The sequence below is a fragment of the Epinephelus moara genome, chromosome 12, assembly GCF_006386435.1.
Source record: "Epinephelus moara isolate mb chromosome 12, YSFRI_EMoa_1.0, whole genome shotgun sequence".
Taxonomy (NCBI): Eukaryota; Metazoa; Chordata; class Actinopteri; order Perciformes; family Serranidae; genus Epinephelus; species Epinephelus moara.
In genome coordinates, this window is record NC_065517.1 from 3,322,722 (window position 1) to 3,342,571 (window position 19,850).

Here is a 19,850-nt window from a genome sequence, read left to right on the forward strand (position 1 = left end):
AGCAAACTTTCTTTGCTTTGTTAACTTCTTTTTAAGAGGAGCTACAGAGTCGAGTGTTGTTCGCAGCGAGCCTACGGCGCTATCGACAAGATGATCAATTCGGGAGAGGTTAAAGTCGGTACGGGAAACCACTGTTACTGAAGGACATGGTATTGAATTTAATGACGGAGTAATCATTTCCTTAAATTTTGCGACAGCACTATCTGATAAATATAATTTTAGGTCTCACACCGTGGCACCAAATATGTAGTGATCAACATATTAGGCCTCACCAAGGGGCACCAAATATGTAGGGATTTAAATTTGGACTTCACATGGAGGCACCAAATATGTTGGGATCAATTGGCTATTGGAAATAATTAATAATTATTGTTAAATAATTAATAATTATGTTAAATAATGTGACTTAATTAACATTAAATCACCTCGTGGGGCACCATTCCCGTAAAGGGAAAAATGATAGCCAGTTAAAGATATCAGTCTCATAAAATACACGACACTATTAATTTGGAGTTTTGATTAATAATTAAGTTAATGACAACAACCAAAATTAACAGTAACGCCTGAAGGATCTCAGAGTTCTTGACGCAGCAGAGGTTGACCATTCACTCCTGTGCAACACTAAACAGACAGCAGGTATGATTCCAAAGACTTATATTTATTCACAAACTAGCAAAGCAAACCAAAACACACAAATTCTAACTAACTATATACAGGCTTGGTGTGTATACAGGGCTCAACAATAACGGTTGTCCAATTGCCCGGGGCAAGTAAAACTCAAGGTCGGGCATGTAAACTAACAACTCACTTGCCCGATCGGGCAAGTTGCTAAAAATAGTAAAACTTAATAACTAATTGATAGAAAAAATGTATTTTAAAACGTGCTCTTTCAGCTCTGATGCAGCGGTCTCTCTGCCTGAAGTCACAGGCACATGTAACAATGTCCTGCCCACAGCCCCCATTGATTGGTTACATGGCACAAGTGAAGCCAATCAACACTGAAGCCTCTCTACATGCTGCGCTGCGCATGTCCGAAGGCACAGAGCAGAGCTCAGCTGCTCCGCTGTCTGAAGCTGTCATGGGGCGTGCCCAGGCCTGGAATTTCGTCATTTTAGGGGCAAGGCCACTTGGCCTTTCGTGTTGTCAATTTTTTGAGGGCACAAAGGCCAAAAGCCAGGGCAGCAAGGCCATAAAATAAAACAATGATTTTAAGTCCATGTTCATAATGAATTTAAGGACTAACAATGTATAACTATCTGTGAAATGAATAAATAAAACAAGCTCAAGTAATAATAATGAGTATAATAAGTAATAATGTGATTAATGTGATTTATTTGATAGCACTAATAAACCCAATGTGTTTTAAATATAGAACAACCAGGTTCATGTATTTATAAGCAAACAATCTTAAATATTAGGCCTAAATATTTTTTGAGTGTACATGATAAACTGATTCACTGAACAAGACTGGCTTACAATTAGCCTATTTTTGTGTTGTTAGATAGCTAACAAACAAACAAACTACAGCAGGGCTATTCAATTAGGCTACTATTTCAACTGGGCCGCATTTCAAAACCAGATAATGTCGACAGGCCACATTTTTAGCAGCGAGCAACCAATCACTTTTTTTTTGCATACATATATATATTTATACAGGCATGGCCCTCCTCAACATGATGCAGAAACAGACTGAAAAGAGCTATCAATGCACAGAAGCATAATAAGTAACATTAACAGTATCTAACAACACACACTATCTCTCTACCAGCATCTCCCTCTCCCCTCTCCTCCACACACACACATGCACACACCTCACCTCCTGATGCTTTCTTTATAGGTCAGTGGATATAGTTTTATACAGTCCATGGCAGCAACAGTCATGTTTACAACAACAGAGTCACTATTTAAAACCCAATAATATCTCACTGGAATATAAATATTCCACCTGACATCACAATACTGAGTGAAGAAAGTCACGTTATCTCAGCATGAAGACAAACATCAGTATCAGTCATTCATCCTGCTCTATGTCCCTCCTCTACTGAGGACACGCAGGTCAGCTGCCTCAGGTACATGTTCAGATAAAGTATTAGCCTACATACATACAGCTTTCATTTTAGTTTTAAGTCTAAAACACTTTGCTGTTAGCACCGCGTTTCATTTTAGTTTTAAGTCTAAAACACTTTGCTGTTAGCACCGCGAGCGCGATGTGCTTGTGTCGACCGCGATCATAAATCATAATAGCGGTGAATAAGAGTCTGTGGACAGAGCAGATTGAAATATTCTACATCACATGTACTGATAAAGTATTGGCTTGGCTGGCAGAGGTTTTATCGCACTTACTCACAGTAACAAGCGTAGTTGTCGTTAACTAGAGTCATCTTGAAGTTATATTCCCTTCACCTGCACCGCGGCCCCACCGCTGCAGAATGATGATACATGAAACTGAAACTTTAAAAAGTAACGCCGATAATGGCGGATCTTATTACAGTGTTGATTAAACTTGCCTTGGGTTGTTTAATACCGAGTCTCAGTGCCGATCCCTGCCCGGGCGTTTGATGAAGTCTCCTGGTTGGCCGGTATTGGTGTCAAACTGTCGTTACAGCCCATCCGAGCGCTTCATGCCAGGCTCGAATCAAACCCACCACTGGTGATGTAGGCATCGTCTCATTTGAAGTTGCTCAATAAGAGTCCAGAATGTCATCACATTCTTTTTCTCAAAAGATGCAGGTGTCAAAGCCGTGTTGACAGGAAAGAGGCAGAGGAGAAAACCGCAAAATCACCTAGGCAGTGCGGGCGGGGCATCAAGGCCACTGTGGCCTTAGGGCAGATATTTTTTCAAGGGCACAGGGCCAAATGAGGAGGCCACGAGAGCCATGACCCTTGTGGCCCTCATGAAATTCCTGCCCTGGGTGTGCCTGTAGTTATTAAGCGATTATTAGACTAAAACATTAAAATATTTCTGATAGCCTACACCATGTTAAATATTCTGCAAACTTCCAGAAAGACTTGACGGTAGTTTCTTGAACTATCCGCTCCAGTGGGTTGTGCTAATCCATTATTGTCAAAACAAGGGGGGTGTTCTGAAGACAGACTGTTACCTGTGAAACAGGAGTGTTCTGAAAACACCCCCATTAGCACTTAGCACTTGGCTGCAGTCCGCAGACAGCCTCTAGTGTAGCACTCCTTATGAAATTAAATTAAAACAGCAATAAATTGACCAATCAAGCGGGGGACTACAGCCCTAATAAACAAAGAAGGCTGAATAAAGCCTGTACTCCTGGTTTTCACTTGCACTCATTCAGTCATTTTTGTGTCAGAATTAAGCTATAATACATGACATATGTTGTTTTAATTAATAAATACAGTGTGAATAAAGTTTACATAACATAAAAAATAACTGCAGTCTTTGTTATTTGATAGCCGCTTAAATTAAACAATTTTTATAGGGCAAGTAAAAACTGACTTTGGGCAAGTAGATCTCTGACCAACTTGCCCGACCGGGCAAGTGAAAAAAAACCTTAGCGTTGAACCCTGGTATATATATGTGTGTGTGTGTGTGTGTGTGAGAGAGAGAAAGAAGAGAAAGACAAAGGCGGGTGTAGTGATCAAAGAGCCGTTTGGTCTACAAAACAAAATGGCTGACAACAGGAAACTACAAGATGGCCGAATCAAAGCTGGCTTCAGGTCGGGGAAGGTATTTGTCTGACCGTGTGGTCAGGACAAAGACAAAGGAAAAGAAGCGGGAACTTTGAGATGCCTGTTTGGGTGTAGCTCTGTTGAAAACTTATTTGTTAATGAGTCTATGTGAATATGCTTTGTGTTGAAAACAATCTGGATTAGTGCAGAGATTGTTTAGTTGGGTGCAAGAATCTGTTTGTGAACAGTATTAGCAAACTACACACTTAGCGTTGGCGAAGTCAACTAATCAATGACCTAACTGCAATCTATCACAGCAATAACTCAATGACAGCATTAAATCACAAAGAACAAGTAAAACAGTCTTGCTTCGCGGGTCAGTGACAAATAAGGGTTGGCATGAGCAATTCAGAAATATCTTAAAAAATAGTTTTAAAAGCATGCATCAGATTTGTTAAAATGCACATTCTGTATTTTTGTTGGTTTTATGTCATTTGAAATGACATTTGCACCATTTTTTTTATCAAAAGAAAGACTGAATACTCCTGAAAATGTCAAATGGTGTAACCAATTGTAATCTTTATTTTAAAAGCATTAAATTGAAATAAGATATTTTTGGAGTATTACTATTTTTAAATTTGAATGCATTTTGGCAATATTGAGCAGGACATTTCCTAAAAACACCATTTTTTTTCTAAATAACGCTCGACAAATTATGCAAAATTTGTTAAAAAACAGTGTTGCACTGCAAAAGTGGATTACATTTATTCCACATTTTACTCCACATTTATTTCACTGTTCATAATCATATTTTTTATGAAAAAATACCAGTTAGGCCTACACCAAATGACACTGGGTTGTGTCAATTGGTGTAACTTTTATTTTTCATAAAAATATGATACACTGCCTGACCATGTTCCTTCTACAGTCAAACACCATTGTTGAAGAAAATGACACTGAAAATCAAATATGACAGTCAACAAGGTTAAGTGAACTTTTTTTTTTCATGTTATTTCAGTTCAGAAAAAAGAACATCTGACAGCAGTGAGCTGATTTCTTCTACTGTAAATTATTTGCTAAAACAAAAAAAACATTTTACAATCATGTTTCATTTTAAAAATTTAACTCATGTTTTGTATCTTAAGTTCTAAGAAAAAAGTCACCTGACAACAACTCGTGAGGGTGAACTTGTCTACTATTGTGAATACGGTTTATAAAAATTTAATGAGAGAGAAAGTTCAGAAAAAGTAACATCTGACAACAATTAACCAATTTCTTCTACTGTAAATTATTTGCTAACAACAATCATTTAATCTTAAAATTTAACTCATGTTTTACGTTTTTCACCTGACAACAACAACTTGTAAGGATGTAATTGGCCCTTGCTTCAGCATTAGCATTCATTAGCATTCATTAGCATTCATTAGCATTAGCACTCTATGACGAGCCACTTTTTCCTTGTTAGAAACGGTAACCGGTTACACCATTTGACATTTCATTTTAAAATCAGATTTGACAGGCATTACCATGGACACCTGTGTAAGCACATGGCCTTAGTCTCAATATTTCCAACATAATTTTTAAGGTAAATATTCATTTATTTATTTTTTTTATGAATTATTAATGTTTTTCTAGGGTCATACCATTTGACATGTAAACTTACCAAACTTGACCAGAGTCTAAAAACGTAAATTTATGAATAATTTTTAAGAGATTCTAACCTTGTCATGCAGCAGTTGTGATCATCAGGGGTCCTTTTCTCTAATATCATTTCCTGTCACATGACCTTCTTTACAATATTAACAAAACGGCCTCTTAAATGGTGGTTACACGACTTGACACTTCATGTAGTTTACTTGACTTTCATGATTCCCCAAATTAAATATTTAGAACAATTGTACTTCATTACCTTTATTATATAAAAAAGTAATAATATAAGATCATGCCAAACTAGTTGATATGGTGTTTTATTGAGAATTTTAGTGTTTTTAAGCAAGTTTAATTATTTGGTGCAAAGTTTTTATGGTTACACCACTTAGACATTTTTGCCATTATCCTCTAATATATTCTCTCAAAATGGATTAAAAGCAGAAATTTTATACTGGATCCACACAAAATTAAAGTTTGTAAGTTAATCATACATTTATTTTCAAATTTTAACCCTTTTAAATTTGACTAAACCATATGGACACAAAAAAAGTAGCGTCACGTCATTGACCCTAGCCTGTAAAGCTGTGATAAAGCTATGCCCAGTTGTTACATTACTGATCCTTGAGTGGATGGGAGAAAGAGTCACTTGGTGGTGTACTGCTTTGTTAGCTGGCAAAGGAAGGCTGGGAAGAGCTGTGGTTCCAGCTGCAGTCTTTGTTGTGTCCTTTGTTCCAATGGTGAAACTCTGAGGAAGCTGGTCGCTCAGGGTTTAGCAGAGTTAGACACTGGGTGTTAACTCACTTGGTTCTCTTTGTTGCTGGAAAGCGCGTTGTAAACCTTGTGTTTGCAAGAGAGTCTATGAGTCTACTTGCCCTCCCTTTAGTGGTTTGGGGCTACGGAGCAAGGGTCTGGGCCTCTGAGCTGTTCCAGACCCAGCCGGAAAGAGGTGTGAGCTGTTCAGCAGCTGGAGCAAGAGCGATTTGTCTGAAGGGAGCAGACAATCTACAGATGCCTGTGAAATCAGAGTCACATGTCACTGTAAAAGTCCTGTCTAATCAAGTTTTGGGACTTGAGTCTCACTGAGGTGTGTGGTGAGACCTCCTGTGGAGATGGGTGTCACATAGCTCTCTTTGTTTGAAGACAAAGAGCATGCAGAGGAAAAAGCCTTCTAATGTTCCGTTTAGATTTTACCAAATGATCTCTGTGGTCCTGTGAATCCCAACATCAGTTACATAAATTTATAGGTATTTACCTTGGGGTAATCTGAGTCACCCACATGTGCTCCCACCACCCCTGAGAGAGCAGTGTCACCCACAATTGCGGTGACTCTCTGTCCACACTTTGGAGGTGGGCAGCTGTCCTCCGCTTCACGTCCACCTTAATGTCGGACCACTTCTTTTTTAATTCTGCGTGTTTATGCTTTTCTGACCCCACAGCATTGACAGCCACACACACACTCTCCCACTCACTCCTCTTGCATTTAGTATTGATGCTGGAGGACAGCGTGCCAAAAAGTACATTTTTGCGTGCCTTCACTGCAGTGAATAGCATCTCCACTTCCTTCACATTCTGTGAAGTTTTTCTTTTTTCCCGTCTTACTCATTCTTTTGTTTTAGTTTTCTGATCGTGCAGAGAGGTGAATCTCGGGTGCAGGGCCCATTGAAATATGATTTGCATATTTAAATGGGGGAGTGGACAGGGAGGGGTCAGGTACTCCAACATGTGCGCTCAATTCAACGTTGATTGGGATGTACAAAGGAAATGTGCTTGGATTCATGCATAGGCACGGAGTCACACATCTGAATGTTTTTGTGCGTACGACGTTTTCTGGATTTAAGCACACGCCATATTTCAGTAGGAAATCCACACAAGTCTTTGTACATGAGGCCCCTGGTGTTTTCAGCTGGGAAAAATGCTCTGGTGGACACATGGCTTTATGAAAATACCACCAGCAATTATCCCACCATTTAGAATTTAATTTGGTTATGAGCATATGAACCATCTAATCAACCAACCCATGACAGGGTATCAGTCCTACAAGTAATCTATTTCTCCTCCTTACCTGGAATCCCCTCGGTGGAAGGTTGGTGATGTGGTTGCCATAGAGATTGAGGAGCATCAATTGCTCTGCACCAGAGAAGGCCTGGGGGTGGAGGGACCTGATGGCATTTTTTTCCAGGTTGATACTCTCAATCTTTGGAATTGATCTCAGAGCATTAGCCTTCAGGTCTGTGATACCATTCTCACCTTTAGATAACAGAAAGAGAGTAGGATACCAATGCAGTTATGCCCCACACTGCTTAAAAACAAGAAAAACAAAACAAGAGAAACAAAAAGAGATCACATATCACGCCAATTTTATCTGCTCTTCACTGGCTTCCCATTAAAGTCTGCATCCATTTTAAAATACATGTGCGTACTTTAAAGCCTTGCCTGGTCAAACATCCAAGTAATTGTCGCTGCTTCTCATGTATTTGTCTAGTTGACCACTGAGGTCATCTTAACAAAAGTTTCCAGCTGTCCCTTGTAACTTAGTGATGGCCTCAAGAAGCGTCATGACGCATTTTCTTTATTTTCTGAGCCCACTAGATGGTGCTTTTTGTTCAATAAAAGGTTTAAAACACACCGAATTGCCATTCTTTGAGCCTCTCTCTTTAAACCAAGAGCGCCATCTAGTGGGCCCAGAAAATAAAGAAAAATGCTTCATGAGGCTTCATGAGGCCATCACTACTTATAACCGCTGTATAACCTGAGTGACAGCACTTTTCAAGATGTTGCACCCATTTAATGGAATAATCTCCCCTTATCCCTGCGATCCCTAGCTTCCTGTGATAACTTCATGCTTCAGCTGAAAACATTTTGATTAAGACAGGCTTTTTGTTACATCATCCACATAATGTATTACCTTTTATGTGTTTTATTCCCTGTTTGCATATGGGTGACCTTATTTGAATTGTCATTGCCCTGATTTAATGACACAATTTCACTTGAACTTCATGACGTATTGCTGTCTGGTCATGGTCTTTTCACGTTGAGATATGACATGCAAGGTACCCTGGGTGTGTTGGTAGTGATGGCCTCATGAAGCCTCATGAAGCATTTTCTTTATTTTCTGAGCCCATTAGATGGTGCTTTTTATTCAACAAAAGCCATCCTTTGGGTCTTTCTTTTTAAACCAAGAGCGCCATCTAGTGGGCTCAAAACATGAAGGAGATGCTTCATAAGGCTCCATTCAGCCATCGCTATGTGTCGGTTATTGACGTTCTATCAACTTCAGCCTGTTGCATGCATTGTTTGTTTTTTTTGTTTTGTTTTTTACAGGAAATGTACAATTTGCATACAGTCTCACTCAAAATAAATGCAATATGTCGGGACAATATCACAAATTGACCTTTTTTTCCTTTGACAACAAACAACGTGGTTACGTTTGGTGAGCACATGCACGTGGTTGGGTTTAGGAAAAAAGGGATTGGCTTTACAATCTTAGAGGAAGTGAACACCGGTCTCTTGGGTGGTGTGTTCAGTGGTTGTTGGACCCATCCACCACCCCTCTCACATGCCCTACCCCTTTAACTTACATTGTTGCCCTTCTGTGCTTCCCCCTTATGCCCCGCGCCCAGCTGCATATCATGTCAACATGAAAGGACGGCTTTATTCATCGGTGTCTGATACTGGAAGTCACTGACTTTCGAGTGAGATCGGGTTGGATTTAACTTGTCAGCTCTATGCTTTGTCACTGCTAATTTATTTTTATTTTTATATTGCTTCTATTGCTTATTTATTTTTAATGTATAACACAGATTTTTTTTTTATCTGTGAAAGGTGTTATACAAATAAACTTTACTTACTTACTACCTACTTATGTTTATGTTTATGTTTACTTACAGGAAATGCCAGATCAAGTGGCTTTAATGTCACAATAATCTCAGGATGATTTGATTAACTACTGGGAATTCACCTAGTTTGAGAATCCAGGCATCAGAAGGCAGCATGGAGGGAAAGACACGAAGACCCCTCTTATGACAATTGACCTCTGACTTTTCAGGACTGGATTTTCTGGAACATTTACAGATGTGAGGACACCCCTCCACAGCCATCCATAGGATCACTAGCATAAACCATCCTATAAGCTTCTTGTCCCCTGCAGGGTAGAGGATGGGGAGAGACAGAGAGAGAGAGATAGAGAGCCTTGGGATAACCTTGACATTGAGAAAGCATATGTAATTATAATGACATACATAATTATAATTTTATCATTAGCAGTAATAGTAGTATTATGTAACGAGGTAGTAAAAGTACAAATATAAATGAATACAGGAAATAAACTCCTGAAAGTAGGATTCCCTGCCTCAGCAGTCCTGATGTAGGTGTTTACTTTAGACAGCAGGGGGAGTAGTTTTACCATCTCTCAGAGGTCAGGGGCATCAGGAAAACACAGGAAGAACAACAAAATGCTGTGTTTTGCTGGAAATGACAGCTGTTGCAGAAAGATTGCTGATGCTTGTGAAATAAAAACATTATGTCTATGCTACTGGAGCTTATCTTTGAGCTAGATAGGAAAGTGATGATGATTTCTGATTTGATCCCTTGTATAATAATACTAATAGCAATAACAACAACAACAATAACAACAATAATAATAATAATAATGATAATAATAATAAATATTAAGTTGGGATAGGTGTCTATATTGGACAGGTCTTAATTCCTTTGACTCAAAACTGTTAATCAGCAAAGATTTGGAAATAGAATCAAATTGTTTGTTTAAACCAGTTGGAATATTGTATAAAAATGAGGCTTCAGATAATATATCAACTATGAATCATGCATTTGATATAGCTATGACAGACAGCGCATCAGAGAGAGTGAAAGAGAGTATGGCACTCAAGGATTACAGCACCCGACATACCGACACAGCACCACTTTATCCTGTTGAAAAAATACTCAAACATCAACTGCTTGGCAACCAGACCAAGCGTGTAGACAGGCCTTGATTTGTCAAAATGTGTAGCCACAGTGGGCTAGTAAATGGGACTGGGCATTTAACTGGGACTAGGCTTTTGATATATTTTCAAGAAGGATTTAGTCAATACCGTTTATATTGATATAGGGTCAAGTTGCATTACATAACGTTATTCTTCTGAAAAGCCATGCTAGTGTGCATCTCTCCTCTCTCACACTGCTCTACCCCACTCACTGATTCACAAGTTCTGCAGCAACACTAAGAAAGACACAGCGCTGCTGTCATTTTTCATTTAAAAGATGTTTAGAAAACGACTATGGTCACTGGTGAAAAGACATTTAGAACTGGTTCAAAAGTGAATGTTTTTTCACCGACTTTTTGAAGACGTTGTTTGAACATTTACATTTAGACCATATTTCACCAGGATTTTTTATATTGTCACTTAGCTGTGAAAACTGGATGTGATTTGTTAGTAACGCTCCAAAATTACGATATGGTATTGTTTGCACACTGTAGAGGATGAAAAATCTCACTATTGAAAATTCAGGTGAAATATGGTCAAAATGTGAATGTTCAACCGATGTCTGTCAAATAGTCAGTGAAAAAAACTCTTGTTTTTTTATCTTTTCTGAATGTCTTTCGCTGGAAAAATGCTTGCTGGGTACAGTGTAACCAGCGTCTATTTCAACATCCAGCACTGAAAAGTTTTGGATTGTAATAACATTTAAAAGTCTGTTAATAGCTGAGGAAACCAAATGTGTAAAAGATGACCAGGCTCATACTATGGCAAAGATGCAAAATGGATGACAAATCTGATCACATGCAGTGCAGAGTTGTCCTCTCTAAATAAATCTGGGGTAAGGGGTGAGGTCTCCACAAATAGTTGGAACGTACATAAGAACTAAAAAATAAAAATGTGTAAAAGTAATTTTAAAGAAGAGTTTCTTTAAAAAATTGCCAAAATACTTGGAAATAAAGGGATGTGAAAAATCTCAAATGTATCTACAGCTATCACATTTTAAAGCCTACCATGTGCAATAACAATGTTTTGAAACATCAAAAGGAGCAACCCTCTCCAACGACACACACACATGCAAACAGTGACACTGTAGAACAAAGAGCAGCTTTTAACATTAATACTTGATTATTGTTTCAAATAACTGAACTGGCTTAGCTGTGTTTGACTTCTTCCATTCGAGTCGAAAGCTGATCCAAGTTGGAAAAACCAAAAGAAAGCTGAAGCTCATTTAAAAGCTTTTTTCCTCCTGCTGGGTGCCACTTACCTGAACAGGCTGCCATTCCACTAACTGAACAGCACTAGGTTCTCCAGATAAATGTCCACTTTGTTTTCACCACTCAAACTGGTTCTCAGTGTTTCCTTTGAGAGTGTCAGTGACACTGTTCTGTAATAAGAATAAGCACTGTTTTCTGTGACCTCACTTCCACTGAGCTTTAAAAACAAATTTAGTAGATGCACAAATTCTTCTGAACATCAGAGGGAGAACTGCAATCTACTCACCTCTGCCTGTGTTCTGAAACAGGGAGATGAGAGTATGCAGCATATGAATTGCTTTGTATAACACTTGCCAGCGTAACAGTGTGGGATGACAGAGCAGACAGTGAGAGCAGGGTGTGAAACTCCTGGATCCGCCAGCTCTGCAATGTCACAGAGCCCAGAGAAATGTGGCATCCACAGATTATGGCATCGTTCCATTTTACACTGCCACGTCTACCAACTGTGTGTGTGTAGTATGTTTGCATGGTGTGTGTGGGGGATGGGTGTTATTTTGATTCTGTCTTCATGAGATCTAACTCCTGGCATTCAAAGTAAGGACATTTTCAGCTCTACAATTTATGGAATAGTCCATTATTTAGAAACTGAGCTAAAATGAAGGGTTCAACATTTTGGGATATACTTGCTTCACTTCCTTGCAGAGTTAGACAAGAAGATCGATACCACTCTTATATTGATTGTTAAGTATGTTGCTACTTGTAGCAACCAGTTTGCTTAGCTTAGCACACATGAAGAGAGCTAACCTGGCTCCGTCCAAAGATGTCACTAATTAACATGTTTTATCTTATTTGTCTAATCTGTTCAAACTGTCATTAAAATGTCATTTAAGAGAGGTTATGTGTCAGACTTCCTTTTGGCCAGGAACACTGACATTCTGGAGTCTCAACTGGTTGCGTGACTGCAGCTGAGGGGCAAAAGTAATTCAAATAACCTTTGAGATGTTGAGGCCTTTAATATGAGTGACCGACGGGCTATAATTTTTACACTAATACAGTTTTTGTGCTAGGGGATGTTTTGCTAACACCTGAGTTTGGATCTCTAATTTGCTTTGTGTGCTAGTTACTGCTCCCTCCTCCTCCTCCTTCCATTTCCTGACTTGTTCAGAGCCATGTTCACCTGTAGAGTAACTAACAAATAATTTTTTTATCCCTTTATAGGTGGACTTAATGCCCCTTTTCAACACTTCATAGAGAAATTTCATGTAAACTCCTCTAAACATCTGACTAGCAAAATTGGAAATGGGCAAAATGCATTTCATTAAACCCCAAGGTTAACAAAAACAATTTACTATTTAGCCTGCACATAGCTTGTAAAGTTAAAAGTTTAAAGTCAATTTTTCCTTACTTGTTTAAGGCCAATGAACAACACTATCATTGTGCACTTAACACATTGTGGCATGTTGGGGCTAAATGGGTGGAGTGTTCCAGCATGCCGCGAGACAATGTGTTTAAGGCCATAAGCCGAAGAAAACTGTTTAAATGTGTTCTTAACCACTCACGTTGCCCATTACACAGTGATTAATGTTTATGTATTTAAAAATGGTTATGAGTTGATACAGTTAATGTTGTGGTAAAAGATGTTTTGCACCATGAGTTAAGGCATACACAGTTAGTGACCTCCCGCTTGTGTGGATACATACACATAAAGTGGCAAACATAAAGTGGTGCTGAGGTCAAATAAAAAGCACTTAAGATAAGTGGGTTAGTGGGACTTGGGTAGTGGATCCATTGCAGTAGGCCTCCCCACTACCCTAGTTGGGTAGTCATTTACTGACTGGAAAGACTGGAATTTGTCATGTTTCCCTATTAGCTTCATGGCAGTTGTCACAATTTTTTTAAGTCTGAGTCTGAGTTTGCCTTGCCACAATATACTTTTTTATATATATTTCAATAAATTAAAAATAACTGTTGTAAAATATGTACTCAATGTTTTTATGCTCAATGTTTTTATGTTCATTTGACATATAATAAAACTTTAAACTGACATAAAATTCCTGTCAGACAAGGGTCATGTGACATTTATTGTGTGTCTGGTGTACTAATTAAAAGAAATTTGAGTTGAGCGAGGATCAGTTTTAGTTGTGATGGCAACTGGCTCCAACCTCCTATAATGGATTGCACCAATCGTGTTGCTGTAGCTGAGATTTGTACAATTAATTGGTATTTTTGTTTTTACGATTTTTAAAATATTTTTTCTAATGGCCAAATTGATATAATTCAAATCCAGAGGTGGAAAGAAGTTGCCACTTTTATTGTGGTAATTTATGGGTAACGTAACAGCATATACGTTTAATGAAAAACAAGCCCAAAACAAGAAAGCAGACAATGGCGGATGGCAAGGATGTAGCCATGGAGTCAGCATTAGGAGGACCAAATCTGCTACTGAGTCTGTTTCTACAACTTCAGCCTGCTCTCCTCCCCAAAATAGTCTCCCAGCAGCAGGGAAAGGTGGAGGAACTGTGAGGTGACTAGCTAGCTAATTCTTGTCTCTTTTGGTCTGTATATGGCCCATTTGAGCAGCTCAAAAGCAAGAAACAGGAGAAAAATTAGCTGGCTGACAATAATGATAATTGATTTACAAAAAACACAAGTTAAATCAAACAACACAATGAGTATAGTCAGTAATCAGTTATGAGGTGCATGTGTGTGTGGGTGCATGGCAGTGTGTGCCTGTGGAAAACAAAGCAGAAGAACCCATAGCTGTCTTAAGGCCATGAGAGAGAGCGAGACTGATGACAGAGGGAGTGTTTATGCTGGAGCACAGACCGGGCCCAGGTGTTGCTCAATTAGCCATAGACCCTCTCAGCTCGGAGAACCAGCAAGACCGCCATCTAGTATGGATGGGGAAATTATATGAGAGAGAGAGAGAGAGAAAGAGAGAGAGACAGACAGACAGAGACAGAGACAGAGACAGACAGAGACACACAGAGAGAGAGACACACACAGAGAGAACGAGCAACTCAAGGCGGTACGAGGGGGAGGCTGAGCAAATCAAGGCGGTATGAGGGGGAGGCTGAGAAAGTACGAGACAGTAAGTAGTGATGGCCACTAGATGGTGCTTTTTGTTCAACAAAAGGTTGAAAACACACTGAATTGCCATTCCTTGAGGCTTTCTCTTTAATCCAAGAGCGCCATCCAGTAGGCGGTAAGTGTAAAGTATATTTTATATTCATTCTGTTTTTACATGCAACATACAATTAGTATAAGTCAGTACAGTTCATGTAATATAGAACCTGTCAGAGCAACATCACAAAGTCCTTCACTGGAATATAATTGTAAAAATTAGACAACAATAGTTAGTAGTTTATTTACCACTTTTCTATGCACTGTGTGATGCTACTGTGTCACGACCGAACAAAGGACCTGAACCCAAATGCACGACTCGACAGACAAAGTACAAAATCAAAGTTTATTAAACACAAAATGAAAATCACTCTTGAAAGAGGAAAAACCTACACTAAAGCTAAGAACAAAAAGAGATCTAGGAAATAAACGCTAGACTGAGAAACAAACAGAAAATCACTCTACTGAGGCTGAACTATCACTATGAAAAAACAAACAGAAGACAAACATGAACAAAGTATCAAAATAACAAGACCTGACAATGGCAATGGCAAAATGGCATGGATACGACGCTGGTTCTCTGACACAAAGGACAAGACGAACTGGCACAGGACAAAGGGAGACACAGACAATATATACACACACAGGGTAAGGGCACAGGTGGAAACAATCAGGGGCGGGGCAGACAATCAGACCAGCGGGAAAACACACAGGGGAAGGAGCAAGTTGCCTGAAACGAGAGGAGAGTTAACTTTCAAAATAAAACAGGAAATCACGAGACAACATAGACACAAGACAAACTGATTAAATTAACTTAACAACGTTTCTTGGTTATGACATACTGAAATAACTGACATGAGATGTGCATCGTTTTTGGAAATATGTCTCATAGCATACAGTCTCTAGATGTGGATGATTTTCTTTTCCTTATGGTCTAGTGTGAAAAAAAGTAAACAAAAACAAAACAAAAAAAACACAATGAATCATAATATTGATGAGCAACACTTGGAGAATAGCAATACTTAAAAACCACAAACATACAGAATCTGTATTGAGATAGTGTTGAATCGGGAGATAAGCATATCATACTGTACCAGCCCTACTGCTGGCTGCTGCTGCTGCTGCTGCTGCTGCTGTATAATACCAGGGTCCATCCAGCGCCCCACAAGACATGCCCACTGGGAATCCCCAAACTTCCAGTTGGCCAGTCTGTGCCTTTTCAAGCATGTACTTGTGAAAAAAATCTGTCACAGTATGTACTTCTTTCACACTAACATCATCCACATCATGATAATTTGTGGATTAAGTTGTTCATTTATGTGTTTAGACATAGAAGTCACAAAACAACAATACCAAATACAGTGAAAATTAGACCAAAGGGATGGTCATAACCACACCTAGCCAGTTCTGAAATTCTGGCCTATAATGGGATTAATACATGCAGATTAATATCCAAACTGATTTACACTCCCCAACATCTTCATATCTGTGTTAATGAAATGTTTTACTTTGACCAACTGATGGTCACCTATCCATAGACTGCAAAGCTAGATTCTGTAATCCTGATCTTGTAGTATCTGGATCAGGATAATCTCTGTGATTGTATCATCAGGTTTCAAAAACGATATATTTTTAATACAGAACGATTCGATACAATTCGATACAGTGCAGGAACGATACGATTCGATGCGATTTGATACGATTCGATACGATTCTATGGTTAACATTTGTTGATGTAGACATTAATCATACATTATAAAATAAAGAAGCCAATTCTATAAAAGTGACATTCTTACAGTATTTTCAGATTTGTAATAGACCACATCCCCAAGCATTGTTGCTGTATGGCACTGGCAAAAATAAAATAAAAAGTCAAACAACAACAAAATCACATGTCAAATGTATTTATTTTTAGACATGGACCAAAAAAAGACTTGCTGAATGAACATCATTTTGTTGGATGGGATCAATATAAAATTGAGAAGAAGTTTTAAACTTTAAGTGAAGTGAACTTTAAGTAAAGTTTAAGTGTTTTAAAACTACTTGTTGTGTTGCTTTTATGGTATTGTCTGTGTTTTTGTACGTATCTTATATGGACTTGAGTCTGGAATAAAGTTTATTATAACGCTGTACAATATAAACATAAAGCAGAATAAAATAATAACATGCAATGTAGGGGCAGAATCTGACATCTCCTGTTATTAGTTGATATCATGGACTGTGATGACTAGCAGCTTATCACTGACAGCATGTCAGACTATTTCTCTGTGTTTGCTACACTCTGTGTTTGTCATTTATAAAAAGATAAATCACTTTTCTATAATACATCAATGATATTTCAATGGAATAAATTACTTATTGACTTATTCATACTTCAAAAACAGCATCAATAAGTGATTAACATAGGGGGGATCAAAATAAAATAAATAAATAAAATAAAAATCAACCAGCCACCCTCCTCCTCTGACATGTAAAGAGCAGTCCCTAAAGTGCGGTGAGGTTTGTGGAAATGTGAACTGCTCATTTCTCCTCTGACACGTCACATACCTGAGTGCTGCCAGGGCTTGGCTGGTATTTCTGGGCAGTCATGACACCGACGAAGACTTCTTGGACCGGGCTTCTCGGTCGCCGGCCGGTAAGCCGTTATCAGTTTACATCATAGACTTTATCGTTGTCAGTAATGCCTGCTACGGAGCAGCCGGCTCTTGCGTTGTTTTCGAGATGCAAACTGTTAAAGCCAGTCAACCGATTGCTAGTCTCGCGATACCCGAATCCATGACTCTACAATCGATTCATCTAAGGATTCATGGCTGATTCGTATCGATTGAGGAGGCTGCTACCGACGTAGCCGTATCTCTCGCTTGTCAAACCGGATATATATCGGTTAATCGTTCCTAACCCTAGTAGTGAGGGTGAACTGGGAACATCTGACATCTCCCACCTCTGGAAGAACTTCTCATGCATCCCAGGGGAGGTTGGGCACAGGGGTCTCCTGAAGCAGCAGACGGGTACTGGTTGGCCAGAGGGGCTGCAGCTGTTGTGGATGCAGAGGCAAAAAATGGATGTAGGAGTTCAAGGAGGCTATGGAGAAGGACTTTTGGTTGGCTTCTCTGACAGACCTTTCTATACCTCAGGAAGATAAAGCAGGGCTCGTCTCAGGCTGTGTTCAGCATGGGAGGAAAACTGCTGTCCCAGACTGGGGAAATTGTCAAGAGGTAGAAAGAACACTTTGACGAACTCCTAAACCCGACCATTATGTCCACGATGGAGGAGGCTTTAATATCCCTGGCAGAGTTTTGCTGAAGTACTCAAAAAGCTTCTCAATGGCAAGGCCCCTGGCGTGGATGAGAGTCACCCTGAGATGCTGAAGGCTCTGGACATTGTGGGGGTGTCTTGGCTGACACGCCTTTTCCGTGCCACATGGAGGTAGGGTACAGTGCCTGTGGAGTGGCATGACTAGAGGGTGTGCTTTAATTATCACACTGCTCAGCCTCCCTGGGAAAGTTTATTCCTGGGTGTGACTGTTGAACCTTGGGAGTACTGTAGGAATACGGGGTACTGGGGTCATTGCTACAAGACAGCCAATCCCTGTATGACTAAAGTGAGAGCTGTGTCCACACACTTGGCATAAAGTCAAACACATTCTCACTGGGTGTTGGCCTCTACCAAGGTTGTCCTTTGTCTGTTTGTGATATTCTTAAGACAGGATCTCATGCACAACCGGGGAGACGAAGGGGTCCACTTTGGGGACCTCAGTATTGCATCTTAACTTTTTGCAGATGATGTGGTTCTGTTAATTTCATCACACAGTCACCTCCAGCATGCACTGGGACACCGAGTGCGAAGCAGTTGGGTTGAGAATCAGTACCTCAAGTCTGAGGCCATGATTCTTTGCCACAAAATGTGTTGGAAAAGAGTCACTGCCCCAGGCAAAGGAGTTCAAGTATCTTGGGGACTTGTTCACGTGTGAGGGTGAAATGGAGTGTAAGATGGATCAGTGGTTTGTTGTGGCATCTGCAGTGAGGCAGGTGCTGTGCTGAACTATCATGGTGAAGAGGGAGTTGAGCCAGAAGGCAAAACTTTCAGTCTACTGGTCCATCTACATCCCAAATTTTCAGCTATGGGTTTGAGTAGTGACCAAAGGAATGAGATCCAGATGCAAGCAGCAGAATGAGTTTTATCCTTGGGGTGGCTGGACTCAGCCTTAAAGATAGGGTGAGGAGCTCAGACATCTGGAGGTTGCTCTCAGTACAACCACCGCTCCTTCTTGTTGAAAGGGGCCATTGAGGTGGTTTGTGTACAACCAACTGGTAGGAGGCCCCAGGCAGATGCACAACACACTGTTTTCACTTCTGAAAGCATGGACAGTGGATGCAACAGTGTAAATGGTTAGCTTGGGTTTTAATTTTTGATTAGCCTCTCTCATAGTCCTCCCATGTATGAGGACATGATAAATTAGGATGACACAAAGTCTTAAATTACTTGCCTTTGTTGTTTCATTCTGTTCCTCTTCCTTTCTGTTGTTTTACAGATTGCGCGTCACATATATGTTTACATTCTATGTATCAGTTCATCATATGGATTCTTTCTGGGCACACAACATCTACTGCACATCGCTCTGTAGCAGGGTTGGGAACGATTAACCGATACGACCGGATATCTGGTTTGACAAGCGAGAGATACGGCTACGTCGGTAGCAGCTTCCTCAGTCGATACGAATCAGCCATGAATCCTTAGATGAATCGATTGTAGAGTCATGGATCGGGTATCGCGAGACTAGCAATCGGTTGACTGACTTTAACAGTTTGCATCTCGAAAACAACGCGAGAGCCGGCGGCATGCTCATAGCAGGCATTACTGACAACGATAATGGATGTAAACATCAGCGCCAGCTTGACCGGTGGAGATGAGGAACAGAAGCTAATGCTGGTTGGATAAACCAGGGAGCAGCCAAGCCGCAGCAGAAACTAAGGGCGAATCCTGCCGGTTGTGGGTTGAACGGGGGTCACAGACACAGACAGAAATACGTATTCCTGTCAAATACGGCGGCGCATGATAACGGCTTACCGGTGACCGACAAGCCCGGCTCCAGGTCCAAGAAGTCTTCGTTGGTGTTATGACTGCCCAGAAATACCAAGCGAGCCCTGGCAGCACTCAGGTATGTGACGTGTCAGAGGAGAAACGAGCAGTTCACATTTCCACAAACCTCACCGCACTTTAGGGACTGTTCTTTACTTGTCAG

The 19,850-nt window shown here is 39.9% G+C and overlaps 1 protein-coding gene and 1 long non-coding RNA gene across 2 annotated transcripts in view; one reads left to right on the forward strand and one right to left on the reverse strand.

Annotated features, from left to right (window-relative positions):
- si:dkey-1j5.4 (leucine-rich repeat-containing protein 15) overlaps positions 1-11,780 on the reverse strand; it is a 59,652-nt gene extending 47,872 nt beyond the window's left edge. The window contains exons 1-3 of the mRNA XM_050058869.1: positions 11,536-11,780; positions 9,248-9,430; positions 7,352-7,536 (exon numbers count right to left, since the gene is read on the reverse strand). Coding sequence (XP_049914826.1) covers positions 7,352-7,536; positions 9,248-9,430; positions 11,536-11,551 — 384 coding nt within the window. The 5' untranslated portion in view covers positions 11,552-11,780. The remainder of the gene's footprint in view (positions 1-7,351; positions 7,537-9,247; positions 9,431-11,535) is intronic.
- The window catches only part of LOC126399102 (uncharacterized), a 422,917-nt gene that overhangs the window by 180,397 nt on the left and 222,670 nt on the right, over positions 1-19,850 (forward strand). The window lies entirely within an intron of this gene.